Source organism: Manacus candei, unplaced genomic scaffold, assembly GCF_025592945.1.
Source record: "Manacus candei isolate 608988 ecotype Guabito, Panama unplaced genomic scaffold, ASM2559294v1 h1tg000031l, whole genome shotgun sequence".
Taxonomy (NCBI): domain Eukaryota; kingdom Metazoa; phylum Chordata; class Aves; order Passeriformes; family Pipridae; genus Manacus; species Manacus candei.
In genome coordinates this window covers 1,707,154-1,725,469 of record NW_026138079.1, presented here as the reverse complement: position 1 = coordinate 1,725,469, position 18,316 = coordinate 1,707,154, and the positions used below count along the sequence as shown (strand labels likewise).

Genomic DNA, 18,316 nt, shown 5'->3' with positions numbered 1-18,316 from the left:
CGCTCCCAAAAGCGTCAACAGGAGAAAAATAATGGCAGAGCGACTTGGAGAACTTCCTGTCTCCGGGAGCATTACTGCTGTAAACAGGGGCCATGCCAAGTGCTGAACCACTGCCCTCAGTCCAATAACAATAAATCTATTTTTTGGTGCTGCACAGCTCTGCCTGTACGATTTTTGAAGCGACGGGGATGAGGCAGACGCCGTCCTAGGAGAGTTTTCTCCTCTTTTTTTCCCCCAGTGATAAAAGGAGTTGGGCTTCCCAGAAGTTGCATAGTTTCAAGGGATCTGTTTGCCCTTCAGCAGCTTTGGTTTTGTTTGTTTGTCTTTTTTTTTTTTTTTTAATTTGTTTTTATTTTACCCTTTTTGTTTTCGTGTGCCACCCTTCAGAACTCCTCTAGTTCTGGTAAAAACGTGTTTATTTTTGGGTGTAGCTCTACACGTGTGTGTACCCGTATTACAACTCCAAGAGCAGCTGCTATTCTGTCATCAGAAGAAAATCATTCTGGGGGATAAATCAGGACCCTGGCTCCGGGGCTGGCTAGAGAACTTGAGCAGAAGTGAGGATGCTGCAAATCAGTGGCTTACAATTGCTGTCAGGAGTCTTTTCCAGCACGGTCATGTGCAGAAACCCTCATCTGTCTGAATTATCTCTGTTCCCTTCTAAAAACCCTGCAGTAAAAAAAAAACCTTCAGTAAAAAAACCCTTCAGTAAAAAAACCCTGCAGTAAAAAAACCCTTCAGTAAAAAAACCCTGCAGTAAAAAACCCCTGCAGTAGAAAAACAGACTTTTTTTTTTCTATTACCTTAATGCTGTGTGACTCTCCTCCACCCCTTTTGCTCCCGTCCTGCTTTCCCACTGTTTTTCCCTTAGGATTATTTCCATGCACTTTTCTCAGCCTCTCCAAATCATTCCCTTTGTCCCCTTCCCTCCTTCCTCTGTTGACGGTATTCCTTGCCTCGGAGAGCTGCAGGTTGGGATTCTTGTGTGAGCCTTACCAGAGCAGGTTTTGGCCTCAAAAAAGGATGCAAGGAGCTATCCCAAATCCCTTTTGCCCTTTCCAAACATTCCCTGTGAGGATGAGGAGCTACCTGCTGTGTGGGGCAGGGAGCGAGCGGGGAGAGAGGGAGGAGGTTCTGGAGGCCCAGGAGAGGAGGAGGAGGAGGAGGAGGAGGAGGGAAGCAGCTGCTTGGAAGGCTGGATGCCATAAGAGCTCTTGAGCGGGGCGGTGCTTGGAGCACATCAGCTCCCTGAAGTTTAGGCAGGAACTGAAGGAAAGGCTTTGGCAAGGCCACGGAGTTTCCACAGGCCGGGCTTTAACCAGCACGGCTCCAACAAAGCCACGTCCGTGCCTGAGGCCACGGAGGTTGTCCCAGGTTTGAAGGCTGTCTCTGGTGGAAGTTGGCAGGGTCCAGGTTGGTAATGGCAGTGTTATCTCCCGTGGAGATCCAGCGGGTGACCCCGGAGCTCTCCCCAGCTCGGAAATCAATGCGCATTCCATTAGTGTAATGACAGCACGGAGGAGTCCTTCCTCCAGGAAAATGAGCTCCCAGTAAACAGTCCCAGGGCACACTCCCATGCTCTCAGAGCTACTGGAGAGCTAAACTGTCTGGTTGTCCTCTGGCACTCTCCTGCTCCAGGCCACTGCAGGTAGAAGATCATAAAAGTGCTCCTTGCCTTTCGCAGTCGGAGCAGGGCGTTGCTCTCCCAGTGAACTCACCCCTTCCCTGCTCCCAGTGCCTGGAGCCTCTGCCAGAGCCGTGCTGAGGGGTCACCACCTTCATCATTCCATAGGGAGAGGAGCATGTTGGAGCCCAGCTTCCCAGCTCCTGCACCCAGGTGTAGAATCACAGAATGGTTTGGGAAGAAAGGGACCTTAAAGAACAGCTTGTTGCAACCCCCTGCCACGGGCAGGGACACCTTCCACCAGCCCAGGTTGCTCCAATCCCACCAACCTGGCCTTGGACACTTCTAGGGATCCAGGGACAGCCACAGCTTCTCTGGGCAACCTGGGCCAGGGCCTCCCCACCCTCACAGGGAAGGATTTTTTCCCCTAATATCCCATCTATCCCTGTCCCCTGGCAGCTGAAGCCGTTCTCCCTTGTCCTGTCGCCCCGTGGCCCTGCAGATACTCTCTCTCCAGTCCTTGGAGAAAACAGTGGGGCAAAATTCTCCCCTCATCCCAAATCCCTGCAGCCAGCAGCCACGGAGCAGGTTCTCCCAAAGGATCTCCAGCTGCTGGAGCCACCAAAGTCGAGGGCTCTGTCCCCTCAGCCACGGTGGCCTCAGGGAGGGGCCAGCAGGGACTGCCCTGATGCTCAAAGCAGGAACAGGGGCCACCACGAGAGGGTGAAGGAACCCTGAGCAGCTGCTCCCAAACCAAACCAGAGGGGACAGAGGGTTCAGCCCGTGGGCTGGGACCACACTGAGCTGCTGGGCCTGTGGCTGTTGGGCAGGGGAAGCCCCTTCCGATGTCCACCGGGCACCAGGAGGGTTGGGAGGGGTGAGGGGTGTGATTCTGGGCTTAATCCCACTTCAGACGGCTAAATCCCCTCGTGAATCTGGGCCGTAACCTCCTCATGTCTCTGTCAGCCCCATAAAGTCTGGGTGATAATTTCTACCTCAAAAAAAAAAGCTTATGAATGGTCTGAAATTACAGCTGGGCTCGAGACTGTCATTAGGCTTAAGGATCCCGAGGCATTTTCTGTGAGGAGGTGGGAGCTCTGCATTGAAGTCGTTTCATTCTGAACTCTCCTTTCCCTCTGGTGTTCCTGCTGCTGTTCTTCCCTTTCCCTGAACTCTTCAGCAGTGACACAGCACTTTGCTGAAGGATGGTTTCTTCATTCCACTCACAGAGCTTTGTGGAGGCCAAGTCATGTCTGAGCACTGAATTTAAAACGAAAATCATTTTGCACCGAGGGGAAAAAAAAAATCAAAATTCTTTAATAAGTAGTAGGTCACAGTTGGAAGTAGAAATTCAAGTTTTGGTGCAGCCCACTCACAGAATCATCAGAGATTTCCACTGGAGTCATCTCTGGGAAAAAATAATTCCACCCTCTCCAAATCTGTGTCCAAACTTTAATGTCACATATTGAATATATATATATATATATTTCAAGTCTTAAAAATATTTTAACAAGGGGCATTGCTTCTAAAGACTTAAACTGAGATCTCCTTGTGCAGTGCCAGGCACCCTATAGCATTTCATCCTTCCTGTGCTGTAATTATTGTCTCCACCCAAGTTCATAAGAATTTTATAGTGGTTACTGCAGCAGCTCCACTTAGAGGCTGCTTGGCTTTTCCATTAAAAGGTCTTCCTTCCCCCCACACCTGTGTTTTAATGCTTTAATCCATTTGGTGAGCTTGATTTGTGGGCTTGCAGTCCGAGAAAGCATCTCACCCCAAAAATTCAGTTCAAACAGGTCACTGGGGTTGTCTTTCAGAGCAGAAGGGAAAGCCATTCAAGAAAAACTGTTGGGACTCTTACACATAAACCACCTCCACCACAAAGCCTGAAAGCTGGCATTTACACAGGACTTGGGCCTTCAGAGGCTGAAGTACAAATAATGTTCCTGGCAGCCAAATTCCTGCCACAGCTCGAAATAGTTCCCTTCTGACACAGGAAAACATCCCAAAATAGGGGGATTCCCGGTGGTTTTGTGTGTTTGTGGGTTGTTGGTGTTGGCAGGAAAAGGGACTCAGGGCTGTGTCAGCTACTGGGTGTCACCCTAAGGTGACAATTGTGCCCTTCAGGTGAGACCCCCCTGCAGAGCTGCTCCAGCCCTGGGGAACAGCCCAGCAAGGACATGGAGCTGCTGGAGAGAGGCCAGAGCAGGAACCAAGAGGATCCCAGGGCTGGAGCAGCTCTGCTGGGAGGAAAGGCTGGGAGAGCTGGGATTGTTCAGCCTGGAGAGGAGAAGCTTTGGGGGGACCTGATTGTGGCCTTGCAGGACCTGAAGGAGCTCCAGGAAAGATGGAGAGAGACTATTTCCAAAGGCTGGAGGGACAGGACGAGGGGAATGGCTTCAAACTGCCAGAGGGCAGAGTTAGATGGGATATTGGGAAGGAATTCCTGGCTGTGAGGGTGGGGAGGCCCTGACACAGGTTTCCCAGAGAAGCTGTGGCTGCCCCTGGATCCCTGGAAGTGTCCAAGGCCAGGTTGGACAGGGCTTGGAGCAACCTGGGCTGGTGGAAGGTGTCCCTGCCCATGGCAGGGAGTTGGAATGAGCTTTTTTAAGGTCCCTTCCTTCCCAACCCATTCCATGATTCTGTGATTCTATTGTAGGACATCCTGTCTTCAGAGACCTCCTTCTAGTCACCAGGGTCCCAAATCTCTTCAGCCTTTGTCTCTTCTCCTCAGTTAGTTAAATTTATGTCCTCTCCCAGGTTCTCAGGGTTATTCTCCTCCCTGTCTTCTGCTGCAGCTCCTTCCTGCTGAACGGTCACACCGTTTACTGCCCACCCTCTGTATCTCCTGCTCCTCAACTGCCACATTTTTTTATCTCTAGCCAGAATAAACTGTGCTTTTGGGACATCTTTGCTGAAGCACATCCACAGGAAAAACTCCACGGAGTAGCAGAAACCGTAACCTGAGGGAGGGAACGAGGAGGAACCCGGTTGAGGCCGATGCGTTACAGACGTGAACATTTCCAAGGAATGCCTTCCAAATCCAAGTTTCTCGAGGAGAGCAGGGCCATCAGGTGCCCTGCAGCAGTGCACTGCACTTTGACACACTTTGTCAGGCTGTCAGGGATTAGCACAGAGGCCCCTGCGAGGTCGGGATCGTCCTGACACGAACGGGGAAGCGAAACCTCTCCTCGGCGCAGAACTGAAACCGGCTGCACACAGCCCCTTGTCAGATGAAAATGTAAACATCTGCCCCCCCAAAAAAAACCACAGGGAGAGAAACTGGGGCTGTTTGAGTGAGCTGAGTGCCACCCTTGCAATGCTTGACACTGTGAGCAATCCCTGTCCTGCAAGGGGCTGTCACCACTCCGAGGGCTTCGGGTGAAACGCTGAAGGTGTTGGTTGCTGCAGTAATGGATAAAAAGCAGCATTCGAGCAAAAATGTGGGGTTTAAATTGGCAGTGGCACGTTTTGGGGATGCTGGGTGCTGGCATTTTTTGTTTATCCCATCGGGAAGATGTTCTCCTCTTTTCCTGAGGGAAGGGATTTGAATGTTGGTAGCACTGCAGCAAAAGCGGGGAAAAGTGACGTTAGGACCTTCCCTCACATCCCCTCGTGGGAGCTGAGATCCCAGGGAGCACTCCCAGACTACTCCAGGGAAGTTTCCCAAGATGTTTTTGCTCTTTTGGTAGCAGCTCTGTATTCCTGGATCCACTTGAGACTCCTCTGAGGATCTCCCTGAGTTTTTCCATCCCTCGATTTTGACACTCGATATCCTGGCCAGCAGCTCCAGACTCCTGCAGGAAGCTGCCTGTGATGATTTTCCTCCTTTTGTGAAACCTGCATCTTCCAGAATCTACCTGAGACCCCTCCCAGGCATTTCCTGGAGTCCTTCCACCAGCTGAGATCCAAGGTCCCGGCCCCTGGCAACTCCAGGGAGGCCACACCTGGGAATTCTCCAGTACAAAGGGAAGCACGTGGTGCCAGGGACAGGTTTTTAGCATCCCTGGTGCACCTGATGACAAGGGCCCTGCAGAGGTCTGGCTGTGCCTCAGCAGCACGTGGCTGCTGGAGCAGCTGCTCGGGGCCTGAGTCAGCTTTATTTTAACAGCTGTGAGTGACACCGAGTGTAAAAGCAGCTCCTGTGTCTGCTGCTGCAAATGTTTCGTGTCTGCAGCTTCCAGGCTCAGGGTTATGCCTTGGACTTCCCAAATAAGCAGGTTGTCAGGGGAAATGACCATCAGGGACTGTCCCTCCCACCCAGATAGAGGCAAACCCCAATTTTAGTGCCTGCTTAGGTTGGCAGTGGCTCTATTAATGCTGCTTGATTTCAGCACTGTGGTTTTGGCTGCTTAATATAGTCCCTGTGTCACCTCAGGTTAAATGTACCAAAATAATTGGGATATTTTGGCTGGGTACCATGATTTTGGCTTCACCAAAATAATGCTTTGAGATAATTCCACCCCAAGCCACAGCCTTCTTCTGGACTTCTAGCTCTGGGAATCCCACAGCAGGGCAGGCAGGCAGCTCTGCTGCTCTCCACCACAGCTTCTGAGTTGTTAGCCAGAGAAAAAAAAAGCTTGGAGGATGCACAAGGAGGAAAAGAGTGTGAAGTGCATGTCTTGGATAAGCACTGAGTGGTGCTGCAGGGAGCTGGGAAGGAAAGGGAAGGGGCAAAGCCAGCACCAGCCATGGTCCTGCAAAATCAAGCTGGTTTTCTGCTCTTATTGCAAAAAGAAATAAATCAGTATTTCATAGCTGGGTCCAAGTTTGCAGCAGGGCCACTTTTGGCCCCATATAAACCCAGAACAAAACCCCCATTGATTCAGCAGGGGGGAGATTTCATTCTGGGTAAGTAGATGCTGTGTAAACACAGATATAGGAACTTCCTGGAGTGAGACACCCGACAGAAATGTTCACCAGTGCACCTTTGTGCCCAGCCAGGCTGCCTTGGCAGCAGCAAAGGGGGTGTACTTCCCAAATCTCCCACTTGACACCTGCAAAACATCCCTAAAAGCACACAAACAGCTCCACAGCCCCTGCAGCTGATTCCCATGGGCAGCTCTTGGAATCACAGAATGGTTTGGCTTGGAAGGGAGCTTAAAATAATGCAGTGCCACCCCCTGCCATGGGCAGGGACACCTTCCACCAGCCCAGGTTGCTCCAAGTTTATCCAACCTGACCTTGGACACTTCCAGGGATCCAGGGGCAGCCACAGCTTCTCTGGGAATTCTATCCCAGGGCCTCCTCACCCTCCCAGCCAGGAATTCCCTCCTAATATCCAACCTAAACCTGCTCTCTTTCAGTTTGAAGCCATTCCCCCTTGTCCTGTCCCTCCATCCCTTGTCCAAAGTCCCTCTCCAGCTCTCCTGGTGCCCTTTTAAGTACTGGAAGGGGCTCCACAGCCTCCCTTGCATTTCTCTGGGCAAACACCCCAATTTTCTCCATCTCCCCATATTCCCATTTCTCTGTTTGGACCGTTGGCCTGTGGGGTTCAGAATTTACAAACCATTTCCAGTGTGGTGGCAGATGAGGTGAATAACAGGTTTATTTCATATTTAAATTCAGTGGTGTCTGTGGTGCTGATGGTAAACAAATCATGTTGGTTTTTTTTGATGCTGCTTTCTCCAGCTGCAGCTTCTTTTTTTTTTTTTTTTTTTTCTGAGGGACCAAACACAACAGGCAAAGTTTTATTCTGACTGTTCAAAACCGCCAACAGGGGACAGGAGAAAAAAAAAAAAAGGCCCCCTCTGAGCACAGAATTTGGAGTCATTCAGGCTTTTTGCAGCTCGAACACCTGCAAAAATCTGATGAGCAGCAGTTAACTAATGAAGGGTCAGATTAGATTTGGGGCACTCAGGGGCTTCAGAGATAAAAACAGCAAGAGCTGGCCCTAATTTTTAGCAGCTGAAGTTTGGGAATGGAGGTGGAAGTGGGTGTGTGTTGCATCCTGCCCAGGGATGCAGCCAACCATGTTATTAAAATGCAGGGGACATCCTGGCTCTGGCAGATGCCCCAGGGAGATGTTGTGAGAAGCTGCAAAGATGGATCAAACTGATCATTTGGCCTGGTTTAATACGAGTACACGAGCACTAAAAAGTAGGAACTGGATGAAAAAAAGAAATCCTAATCTTTCTTGCTCGAACCTGGAATTCTCTCCCTAATGTAACAGTAATGGCTGTAATGTCATTTGTGTTGCATTTGTGCAATGCATTTCGTAGCTTTCCACCTCTACCTTTTGTCCTTGTCAGCACAGACACTTCTTGGCTCCTTTCCTTTTCTTTCCTCTTCCTTTTATCTAATGATTCACCGCAACAATCTTTTTTATTTTTTTAAAAAAAAGCAGCAAAAGCAAAAAACCACTGAACAAATCACATGGCACGTCTGCCATCAGCAGAACAAATCCCAAAAGCAAAAAAGGCAGTGATTGCATCAACCTCATCCCTTGGCCTGAATTCCCTTTCCTTCCTCCGTGGCCAAACTCCTGAAGCTTTAACTCCATTTTTTCTCTCCTCTGTCGGGATGAACCTTCCCCAGTGGAATCAATCAGTGGCTCTGAGACAAAAAGTGGGTTAAAATGAAACGACAGGTTCAAGTTGTGGCCTCTCTTCCCCCGTGCTGTGTCTGTTCTCACTCCCTTCTGCATCTGCCTGTGCTGCCACTCATATTTTAAGTGTTCCTTCCCCCTCCTCCAGCCCCAGCTGATCATGACACTGCTCAGGGATGACTAAAGCTGCTCACAGCAGCTTCATGTGACCCTGTTGTCACTCGGGGAGTCATTTTTTTTCCCCTTGGTTCCTCTCAAACATTCCCAGGGCCCTCAGCTCACGAGCCTATTGCTCCCTCTAGAGCCCTTCCCAGCTGTTCTGGAGGACCACTGGGACTGTGGGAGGTGGGAACTCCCTGCTCCTTCTGCTTCCAGCCTCTGGGATGCAGGTGGGATGCAGGTGGGATGCAGGCTCCAAGTTTCTGTATTTCAGGCACAGCACCATCAGGTGCTTCCTTCTTGGAGGCTGATTGTGGAATCATGGAATGGTTTGGGTTGGAAAGGGACCTTCAAGATCATCCAGTGCCACCCCCTGCCATGGGCAGGGACACCTTCCACTGGCCCAGGTTGCTCATTTCCAACATCAGGTTGATCTTCACCTCCCAGATCAGATTGATCTGCTCATTTCCCACATCAGCAACCTCATTTCAGGTTGATCAGCAGCCCTTCCGAGCTGCTCTGGAGGACCACTGGAATTGTGGGAGGTGGGAACTCCCTGCTCCTTCTGCTTCCAGCCTCTGGGATGCAGGTGGGATGCAGGATCCAAGTTCCTGTATTTCAGGCACAGCATCTTCAGATGCTTCATTTTTGGAGGCTGATCATGGAATCATGGAATGGTTTGGATTAGAAAGGACCTTAAAGATCATCCAGTGCCACCCCCTGCCACGGGCAGGGACACCTTCCACCGGCCCAGGTTGCTCATTTCCCACATCAGGTTGATCTTCACCTCCCAGATCAGGTTGATCTGCTCATTTCCCACATCAGATTGATCAGCAACCTCATTTCAGGTTGATCAGCAGCCCTTCTGAGCTGCTCTGGAGGACCACTGGGATCGTGGGAGGTGGGAACTCCCTGCTCCTTCTGCTTCCAGACTCTGGGATGCAGGTGGGATGCAGGTGGGATTCAGGCTCCAAGTTCCTGTATTTCAGGCACAGCACCATCAGATGCTTTCTTCTTGGAGGTTGATTGTGGAATCATGGAATGGTTTGGATTAGAAAGGACCTTAAAGATCATCCAGTGCCACCCCCTGCCACGGGCAGGGACACCTTCCACCGGCCCAGGTTGCTCATTTCCCACATCAGGTTGATCTTCACCTCCCAGATCAGGTTGATCTGCTCATTTCCCACATCAGCAACCTCATTTCAGGTTGATCAGCAGCCCTTCTGAGCTGCTCTGGAGGACCACTGGAATTGTGGGAGGTGGGAACTCCCTGCTCCTTCTGCTTCCAGCCTCTGGGATGCAGGTGGGATGCAGGTGGGATTCAGGATCCAAGTTCCTGTATTTCAGGCACAGCATCTTCAGATGCTTCATTTTTGGAGGCTGATCGTGGAATCATGGAATGGTTTTGATTAGAAAGGACCTTAAAGATCATCCAGTCCTACCCCCTGCCACAGGCAGGGACACCTTCCACTGGCCCAGGTTGCTCATTTCCCACATCAGGTTGATCTTCACCTCCCAGATCAGGCTGATCTGCTCATTTCCCACATCAGGTTGATCAGCAACCTCATTTCAGGTTGATCAGCAGCCCTTCTGAGCTGCTCCAGAGGACCACTGGAATCGTGGGAGGTGGGAACTCCCTGCTCCCTCTGCTTCCAGCCTCTGGGATGCAGGTGGGATTCAGGCTCCAAGTTCCTGTATTTCAGGCACAGCATCTTCAGGTGCTTCATTCTTGGAGGCTGATTGTGGAATCATGGAATGGTTTGGATTAGAAAGGACCTTAAAGATCATCCAGTGCCACCCCCTGCCACGGGCAGGGACACCTTCCACTGGCCCAGGTTGCTCATTTCCCACATCAGGTTGATCTTCACCTCCTGGTGGTCCAGGCATAGTATTGCTGAGCAGGTTCTGGCAGGTGATTTCAGAGAATCCCAGAATTATTTGGGTTGGAAAAGCCCTCCCAGGCCACAAAGTCCCCCCTGTGCCTGATGCCCACCTTGTCCCCCAGCACTCAGTGCTCTGGGCTGGGGGACAAGGTGGGGATTTGGCACAGCTTGGATTCAAAGCTCTGGGAGGTCTTTTCCAAGCTCAGTGATTCTGGAATTCTCTGACTCCAGCTGTCAAATCAGCAATGATTCTTGAGGGCACTCCTGAGAAACCCACCAACATTTCCAAAGTCACTGTTGTATCCCGACCAGGAATGCTCCTGTTTCCATTTCCATTACTTTTTCTGGGGCAGGGTTCTGACCTTAAAGCTCTTGCAAAAAAACAAACATCACCAAGCAGTTTTTCCCTGCTCTGGTTGGGAGGGAAGAGAAGGTGGAAGAAGTGAGTCTTGTGCTCTGCCCTCACACCTACGAGGCCCTGATGTCTGTGGGAAGGGTTTCCAAAGGCAGAGCCTGGCTCCCAGCCTCTGGACAATTTAATCCTTGTGTTCTTGAGGTGCCATGTGCCCAATATTAGGATAGCACAGAGAGGGGAACAGTGGCTGAAGTGACTCTTCCCCCCCCAGCAAGGCACAGCTCGGTGTCACCCATCAGCCCTTTCGCCCTTCCAAAGGCTCCCAGGATGGTACAGCAACAACCACAGCTTCCTGGGGCATGGATCACACACCTGAGCTCATTTGTGAGTGGTTTCCCACGGATTTATGGGAATGTTTAACCCAGGGAATCTGTTGGCTCGTGCTGGTTGGCCGCGACTGCCGGGACATCACCAAAATCCTCATCGTGGCTGTCGGGGGCATCCAAACAAGGCCAGAGTTTCACAATGATTTTTTGGGGGTGTTTGGTCCCTCTTTACAGCCACCAGAGAGGTCAGTCCCCAACATGAGCTGTCTGGCTCAGTTTTGTAGGTGCACACACACGTGTAAGTGGATTATGCAAGCGTATTTGAAAATAAAATCTGTTTTATGGTTGTATCGTAACACATTAAAGCAAGGAGGAGAGTTTTATGGTGCTGCTGTCATCCCAAAACAGGTACAGCCATAAAACACCCATTTCCCTGACAATGCCTCCAATCTAAATGTGCCTTTGTCAACCAGACCCATAAATGATGAATAATGCAGAAGTGATAAAACCACTTAATAAAGGCGAATGTAGATGAAACAGAACAACCAGAGCTAAAAAAAAAAAACCACCCAGCCAGAATTATTGGTAAGAGCAGTGAGTGACACAGAGGTTTATGGTTATATAGGCCTGTGGTTAACCAGTATGTGGTTAATGAATAGTCTTCTGTCAACAAGAAGTAAGTTAAGTGTCTTCCTGCTCTTGCCAGCTCGTGTCACAGCCTCACACGGGCTCAGGGATTGTCTGTTCTGCAGAAAATCTTGGAAGTTAATTCACCTCCCTCTTCTTTATTCTAGAGACTAGTAGTGTGGCCATGTTTTATCACATTTCACTGTTGTTGTTTGGTTTTTTTCCTGCCTTTATTTCGTATATAGAAACATCTCGAGAGCCTCCTAAAGAAATAAATTCACTACCTGTTCTAGCAGAGTTGTCAGAAAAAAACAACCAACCAAACTGGAAGCAAGATGGAAATACTGCAGATTAGTAAAGAGAATAAAGTGTATTTTCAAGGTTCTTTCAGTCTTAGGGATCTGAGTGTTGTATATAAGGATAGAGAGAAATTAGATTTTGGAAAGAAGGACTCTGACATTTGTTAAGTCTAATGGGATGGGTGGTAAAGTTTTTTGGAGGGAAGTTTATCAAACCTCATTGCTGATGGCTCATAGAGAGATCTGCTGTGCTGGCAGGGTGAGATTAATCAAGCTGTAAAGCTGTAATTGGTATTTAAAGAATGTCAAGAGCCATCCTGGCTCAGGGGGGATGTAGGACCCAAGAGTGGGTGGGATTCAGGGATCTGGAATCATTTTGGCTTCTGCAGCGATGATTTCCATCCCCAGAACTGCTTTCTGGAGAGGATGTGGAGGTGGGGAGATGCTGGGATTTGTGTTCCAGCTTCTGGGGCTGTGATTCAGGATTCCAGTGGGATTTAGGGATTCCTATCACTGGCCATGGGCTTCCTGCGAGATCCCAACCAAGACACTTCCCCTCCCCACGGCTCCTCACCCCTGGGCTGTGGGGAATGCATCCCAAATTCCCAGGGATGTGCTGAGGACAGTTCCCAGCAGCCCTGGGGGTGTGTGTACTGCCCTTGCAGCCCATCAGCACCAGGGCAGGAGCTGCATCAGGGGAAGGATTGAATTGCAAGGGAATGCATATGGGGAGGGGGGGTAATATTGAAATTTATCCTTATTTATGGAGCTAAATGGAGCAAAATAAATAAATAAATAAATAAATAAAAATAGGAAGGTTTGGAAAGGAACTAACTCAGCACTCAGGAGGGCTGGAGCCAAGTGGTAAAATGAAAGAAGCAGATCTCCATGTGCAACCTCAATTTTCTTACAGGAGTTCCTGGTTATCTAAGTTGGGGTGATGTCCCCTGATGTCTCCTGCTGATACCAATGATTTCTGGCAGCCTCTGAGTCCTCTGTGATGCTGAGAGAACTGTGCTGGGCCTGCTGACAGGCAATGTTTGCACTGCTGCCCATGCCAAGGCTGTCATGAATGCAGAGATCAGGGCTGATCAAAGATGCTTTGGACGTCGCTTTTGATATTTAAAGAAAGCCAGAAGTAAATCCAGGGGCAGCAGCACTTTCCCCAACTCAGAGCTATTGCCATGCACATAACAGTTTGGAAGAGGCCTTCATGGTTTTCTTGCAGAATAATAGAGAAACTAAGCATTATGCTCTGCTGTGTCCTCAGAAATTGTTTTAATTCTCTGTGGACCAGCTGCAGGGATTTTATTATTATTATTATTTTCTATTCCCTTGTTTCTTGGCATGGCAGCAGCAGATGATTTTTAAAGGGTTCTGGGTCACAATATGGAGTTGATCTCCTGGTGGCCTCGACCACAAAGTGTGGGATTTTACGATCTGAGCACCCAGTTCTCTTTGATTTTCACAAGTGCTGCTGCTCCAGATTCCTGTGGCAGTTCTGGAAGAGTCAGCCACGATTCCTGAGCCTCCCTGAACTACCACCCTTCAGAAAGCACAGATAACATGCCAGCAGTCATGCATATCAGATAAACTCCAACTGTTAGGGGTAACCTCCTTTTTTTATATATACAAACAGAGCTTAGATCATTTAAATACAAATTAATTCCTTTCCCCTGAAAGCTTTGAGCAGCTGCCACAGAGGGGAACGAATCCAGCACTAGGATTATACACCCCACTCCCTGGGCACAGCTTTATGTTCAGCTGAAATGTTTCAGTGCCATTCAAGGTGTTTGAGTGAGTGTTGCCAGAAATGAGTTTCTCTTTTCTCAGTAACATCTTTTTTTTGTTGTTGTTTATTTTTGTTTATTTTTCCTGTTGCAGGGAAAAGCTTCACGTTGACAATCACGGTGTTCACCAACCCCCCCCAAGTAGCCACATACCACAGAGCCATCAAGATAACAGTGGATGGACCTCGGGAACCCAGAAGTAAGTGAGCTCAGGATGGCATTTCCAGAGGGATAAGGTGGTGGATCAGGGCAGGGCTTGGTGAAATCCAGTGCACGTGGAGCAGGGGGAATGTTTGAAGCCACAGCTATCCTAAGAATGGCTTTAATCATCCCTTCCCAAAGGGATGATTATCTGGTTTATGATTATTTGGTTTATGATTATTTGGTGTCCAGCTGGTCCAGGCCGTGACTTGCATTTTTCTGAAGCACCTCCCCAGAGCTGACTTGGCTCCTAGACAAGAGCTGAGAGGAGGGATGCTGGGAAAAGGTGGGCAGAGGATACCTGACACATCATTTCTTGCTAGACTTGCCTTTCAGATGTTAAGAGGATCTTAAAGCATTGGAAACCAATATGTCATTGATCCGAGCCTTCAAGCTCAGCCACCCTGCAAACATAAATAAGTGCCTGAGACAGGACATGAGGTTGTTGCCTCATGGAGTTCATAGAATCATAGAATGATAGAATCACAGAATCAGCTGGGTTGGAAGGGACCTCTGAGATCATCCAGTCCAACCCTTGATCCAACCCCGCTGTGGTTCCCAGCCCATGGCACTGATGCCACATCCAGTCTGTCCTTAAACACCTCCAGGGATGGAGAATCCACCCCTTCCCTGGGCAGCCCATTCCAATGGCTGAGCACCCTCTCTGCAAAGAAATTCTTTCTAATCTCCAACCTAAACCTCCCCTGGCACAGCTGAAGACCCAGCCCTCTTGTCTTGCTGATGGTTGCCTGGGAAAAGAGTCCAACCCCCCCCTGGCTCCCCCCTCCTGTCAGGGAGTTGCAGAGAGTGAGGAGGTCTCCCCTGAGCCTCCTCTTCTCCAGGCTGAGCCCCCCCAGCTCCCTCAGCCTCTCCTCACAGCACTTGTGCTCCAGTCCCTTCCCCAGCCTCGTTGCTCTCCTCTGGACCTGCTCCAGCCCCTCAATGTCCTTCCTGACTTCCCTGTGCCTCATGCTGTGGCAAAGCTCAGGAGACCCTGTTTGCTCAACCAGCCAACCTTCCCTCTTCTCCTCCTTCTCTTTTTTTTTGAAGGAATGAAGTACAAGGAGGAGATGAAGGGTTTGATATCCCCGGGGAATTACCCAAACCCTCCCCACAGGTGGTTGTTTTGTTCAGGTGGTTGTTTTGTTCAGGTGGTGAGGGCAGGGAGTTGTGTCTGGGGGGTGAAGGGAGGGGGGAGCAGATGTGCGGGGAGAGAACGTTCAATCCCAGGCTGGTTTGAGTTGGAGGGGATGTGAAAAATCATCCCAGGTTGCTCCAAGTCCTGTCCAACCTGGCCTTGAACACTTCCAGGGATCCAGGGGCAGCCACAGCTTCTCTGGGAATTCTCTCTCTCCCAGCCCCTCACAACTCTTACAGGGAGGAATTCCTTCCCAATATCCCATCTAATCCTGCCCTCTGTCACTTTGAAGCCATTCCCTCTTATCCTGTTCCTCCATCCCTTGGAAATAGTCTCTCTCCATCTTTCCTGGAGCCCCTTCAGGTCCTGCAAGGCCACAATCAGGTCACCCCAAAGCTTCTCCTCTCCAGGCTGAACAATCCCAGCTCTCCCAGCCTTTCCTCCCAGCAGAGCTGCTCCAGCCCTGGCATCCTCTTGGTTCCTGCTCTGGCCTCTCTCCAGCAGCTCCATGTCCTCCCTGTGCTGGGATCCCAGAGCTTGTGCCTGTTACCAGAGGCATTTGTTGGCCTCAGCCACAAACCCAAATGGGGCATTTTCATACTTTTATCAAAATGTAAATTGTGGTTTGTGGTTGGTGTCCTGCACTCCTCCTGCACCCTTGGCAGAAGTTCTGGCTGTTGCTTAAGTGGGAATTGCCCTGGGAGGACAGAACAGCAGGACTCAAACACCCACTAGAGAACGAGACCCACAGCTCGGGGCTGCTTCTCTAGAAAAGAAATGTTTGAAACTGCAACTAAAATAGCTTAGAAAACTCATATTTTCTTCTCAAGCCTTCATTTGCCTGAGCTGCACCATGCTGCTGCATGTGTTTAGTGGAAAAATCTGACCTGTGTTTTTTGGACTTGAGGACAGGCTTTCAAACAAAAACTGCTGGCAGGGTAAAGCTTTTTATTTAGTTCAGTTTGTTGTTTTGTTTTTGTTGTTGTTTTGGTTTTTTTTGGTTGAATTGTCCCTGAAAAATCTCCCCAGTGAAGCAGGCAGCTGTGCACATGAAAAAGATATTTGTATATGCAAGTGGCAGATTTGTGTATGCAACGACCTGGGCATGCTCAGGGTTTGCAGACAACAAAATAAACTTTAGTTCTTTGAATATGCATCTGCTGGAAGGGTAAGAGACAAACTCATCCTGCAGGCACGGCTTCTGCTCTAAATCAATTCTTCAGTTGGTGTAATAGTTAATATTTAATAAGATTCTACATTTTAAAAAGGAAGTGGAGATATGATACGGGCAGAGGGAACATACGTGTCTTCCCGACCCAAATGTGTGCAAAAGCTTCCTGGTTGTTAATTTAGGATGTTGGAAGCAAACCAGCTGCAGGGGGGAGGAGGTTTTCTGCCTGTCATCAGGAAAGGTCCCTGTGGGAACCCCCCCCTGCAGGAATGCACAGCTCCTTTATTGCTGAGTCATTCCTGACACAGCACAGGGGGGTGATGGGATCACGGGGTCATGGAATGGGTTGGGTTGGAAGGGACCTTAAAGAAGAGCTCATTCCAACTCCCTGCCATGGGCAGGGACACCTTCCACCAGCCCACGTTGCTCCAAGTTTATCCAACCTGGCCTTGGACACTTCCAGGGATCCAGGGGCAGCCACAGCTTCCCTGGGAATTCTATCCCAGCCCCTCCCCACCCTCACAGCCAACAATTCCTTCCCAATATCCCACCTAACCCTGTCCTCTGTCACTTTGAAGCCATTCCCCCTTGTCCTGTCCCTCCAGCCCTTGGAAATAGTCTCTCTCCATCTTTCCTGCAGCTCCTTCAGGCCCTGCAAGGCCACAATCAGGTCACCCCAAAGCTTCTCTTCTCCAGGCTGAACAATCCCAGCTCTCCCAGCCTTTCCAAAAGTACTGACTGCAAGGGGTCTGTAAGGACTTTCCCTGACCCCAACTCTGTTTAATCACAGAAGTAGCATCTCCAGCTCCAAAAATGGCATTTTCATGGCATCTGCTTCTGGACCTTCTTTCAGAGCAGTGGGTGCCATTTTCCCCCCTTTTTCCCCCAAACCCAACCCATTTCTGCAGCTTGGATTTGCCTCAGGAAATCAGCTGCCCCATGAACCTTTGTGCCAGGGCCTGACCACCCTCTGAGCAAAGAATTTCTTCCTAATCTCTAATCCAACGCTGCCCCCTGTTAGTTAAAAACCATTCCCCCTTGTCCTGTCACTCTCTGCCTGCTTAAAAATCCCTCTCCCTCCTTTTTATAACCCCTTCAGGCACAGGAAGGGGCTCTGAGGTCTCACCAGAGCCTTTTCTTCTCCAGGCTGAGCAACCCCAGCTCCCTCAGCCTGTCAAATTGTTATATTATATTACTATTATTATTATTATATTATATTCATTTTCAAGTGGGCTTCAAAGTCTTTGGGTTTGACTTCTCACCAAGGGTTTCCACAGAGCCAGGAGTCACTCACTGGAGCTGAAGGAATTACCAAGAAAGGCAATTCCAAGAGGTATTTTCTAAGATGTCCTGACTCCCAAGAGATTTGGGGGAGTCATGGGAACAAAATAAGGTGCTGGTGTCTTACAGAGATCTAGAGACAGTCATGCTGAAGTCCAAAACCAACTCCAGCAGGTGTTTTATTTACTGGCTTTCTCTGAGGGTTCCAGTGAGTGTCTGTGCTCCTGTGGGAAATGCTGGAAGGTGACGGGCCAGGGCAGGGGCAGATCAGAGATGAGGAACAATTTTTCCCTGCAGGAGTGGTCAGGCCTTGGAATAAGTGTCCCAGGGAGGTGGTGGAGTCCCTGTGTCTGGGAGTGTCTGGATGTGGCCCTTGGGGACATGGATCAGGGGTGATCCTGGTGGTGCTGGGTGAGGATGATCCTGAAAGCCTCTTCCAACCTGAATGATTGAATTTCTGCCTGTGCCTGTCCAGACAATAATTCCCATCAAATTGTCACAGCTCATCAAGAGACCCAAGATACTTAAGAATCTGGCTCTTCCTCCACTGCTTTCACTACATATTTTTTTTTAAAATCTCTTTTGAACTCAGCATTTCTATTCTCTGCTTCTGAATAAATGCTTATTTTCAAAATGGGGGCTTTTTTTTGTGAAAAGAAATCAGACTCCACTGTCAGGGAGAAGGGCAAGATGACCTAAGCCATCGTTTTCTTCTCCAACTTCTATGATTTCTATGATTCATAAAGCAATTTATGTTTTTATGAGCTGGGTCCATGGGGAAAATCATTAGCAGTAACCAGATCAAGAGTAGTGCTCCTGATGAAAATACTTTTGGTTAGGAAACTTGGTAGGAATAGTATGACTCTTAAATTAAATATTTCCCTTAGGCCATTTGACCTACCGTGCACGTCTGCT

General features: G+C 49.4%; 1 protein-coding gene across 3 annotated transcripts in view; it reads left to right on the top strand.

The window, feature by feature from the left end:
- RUNX1 (RUNX family transcription factor 1) overlaps positions 1–18,316 on the top strand; it is a 188,801-nt gene that overhangs the window by 108,589 nt on the left and 61,896 nt on the right. For all 3 annotated transcript variants that reach the window (XR_007905101.1, XM_051791232.1, XM_051791233.1), the window contains one exon: positions 13,705–13,809. Coding sequence is in view for 2 of the 3 variants with exons in the window: in XM_051791232.1 (XP_051647192.1) it covers positions 13,705–13,809 (105 nt within the window). In the remaining variant the exon portion in view is untranslated. The remainder of the gene's footprint in view (positions 1–13,704; positions 13,810–18,316) is intronic.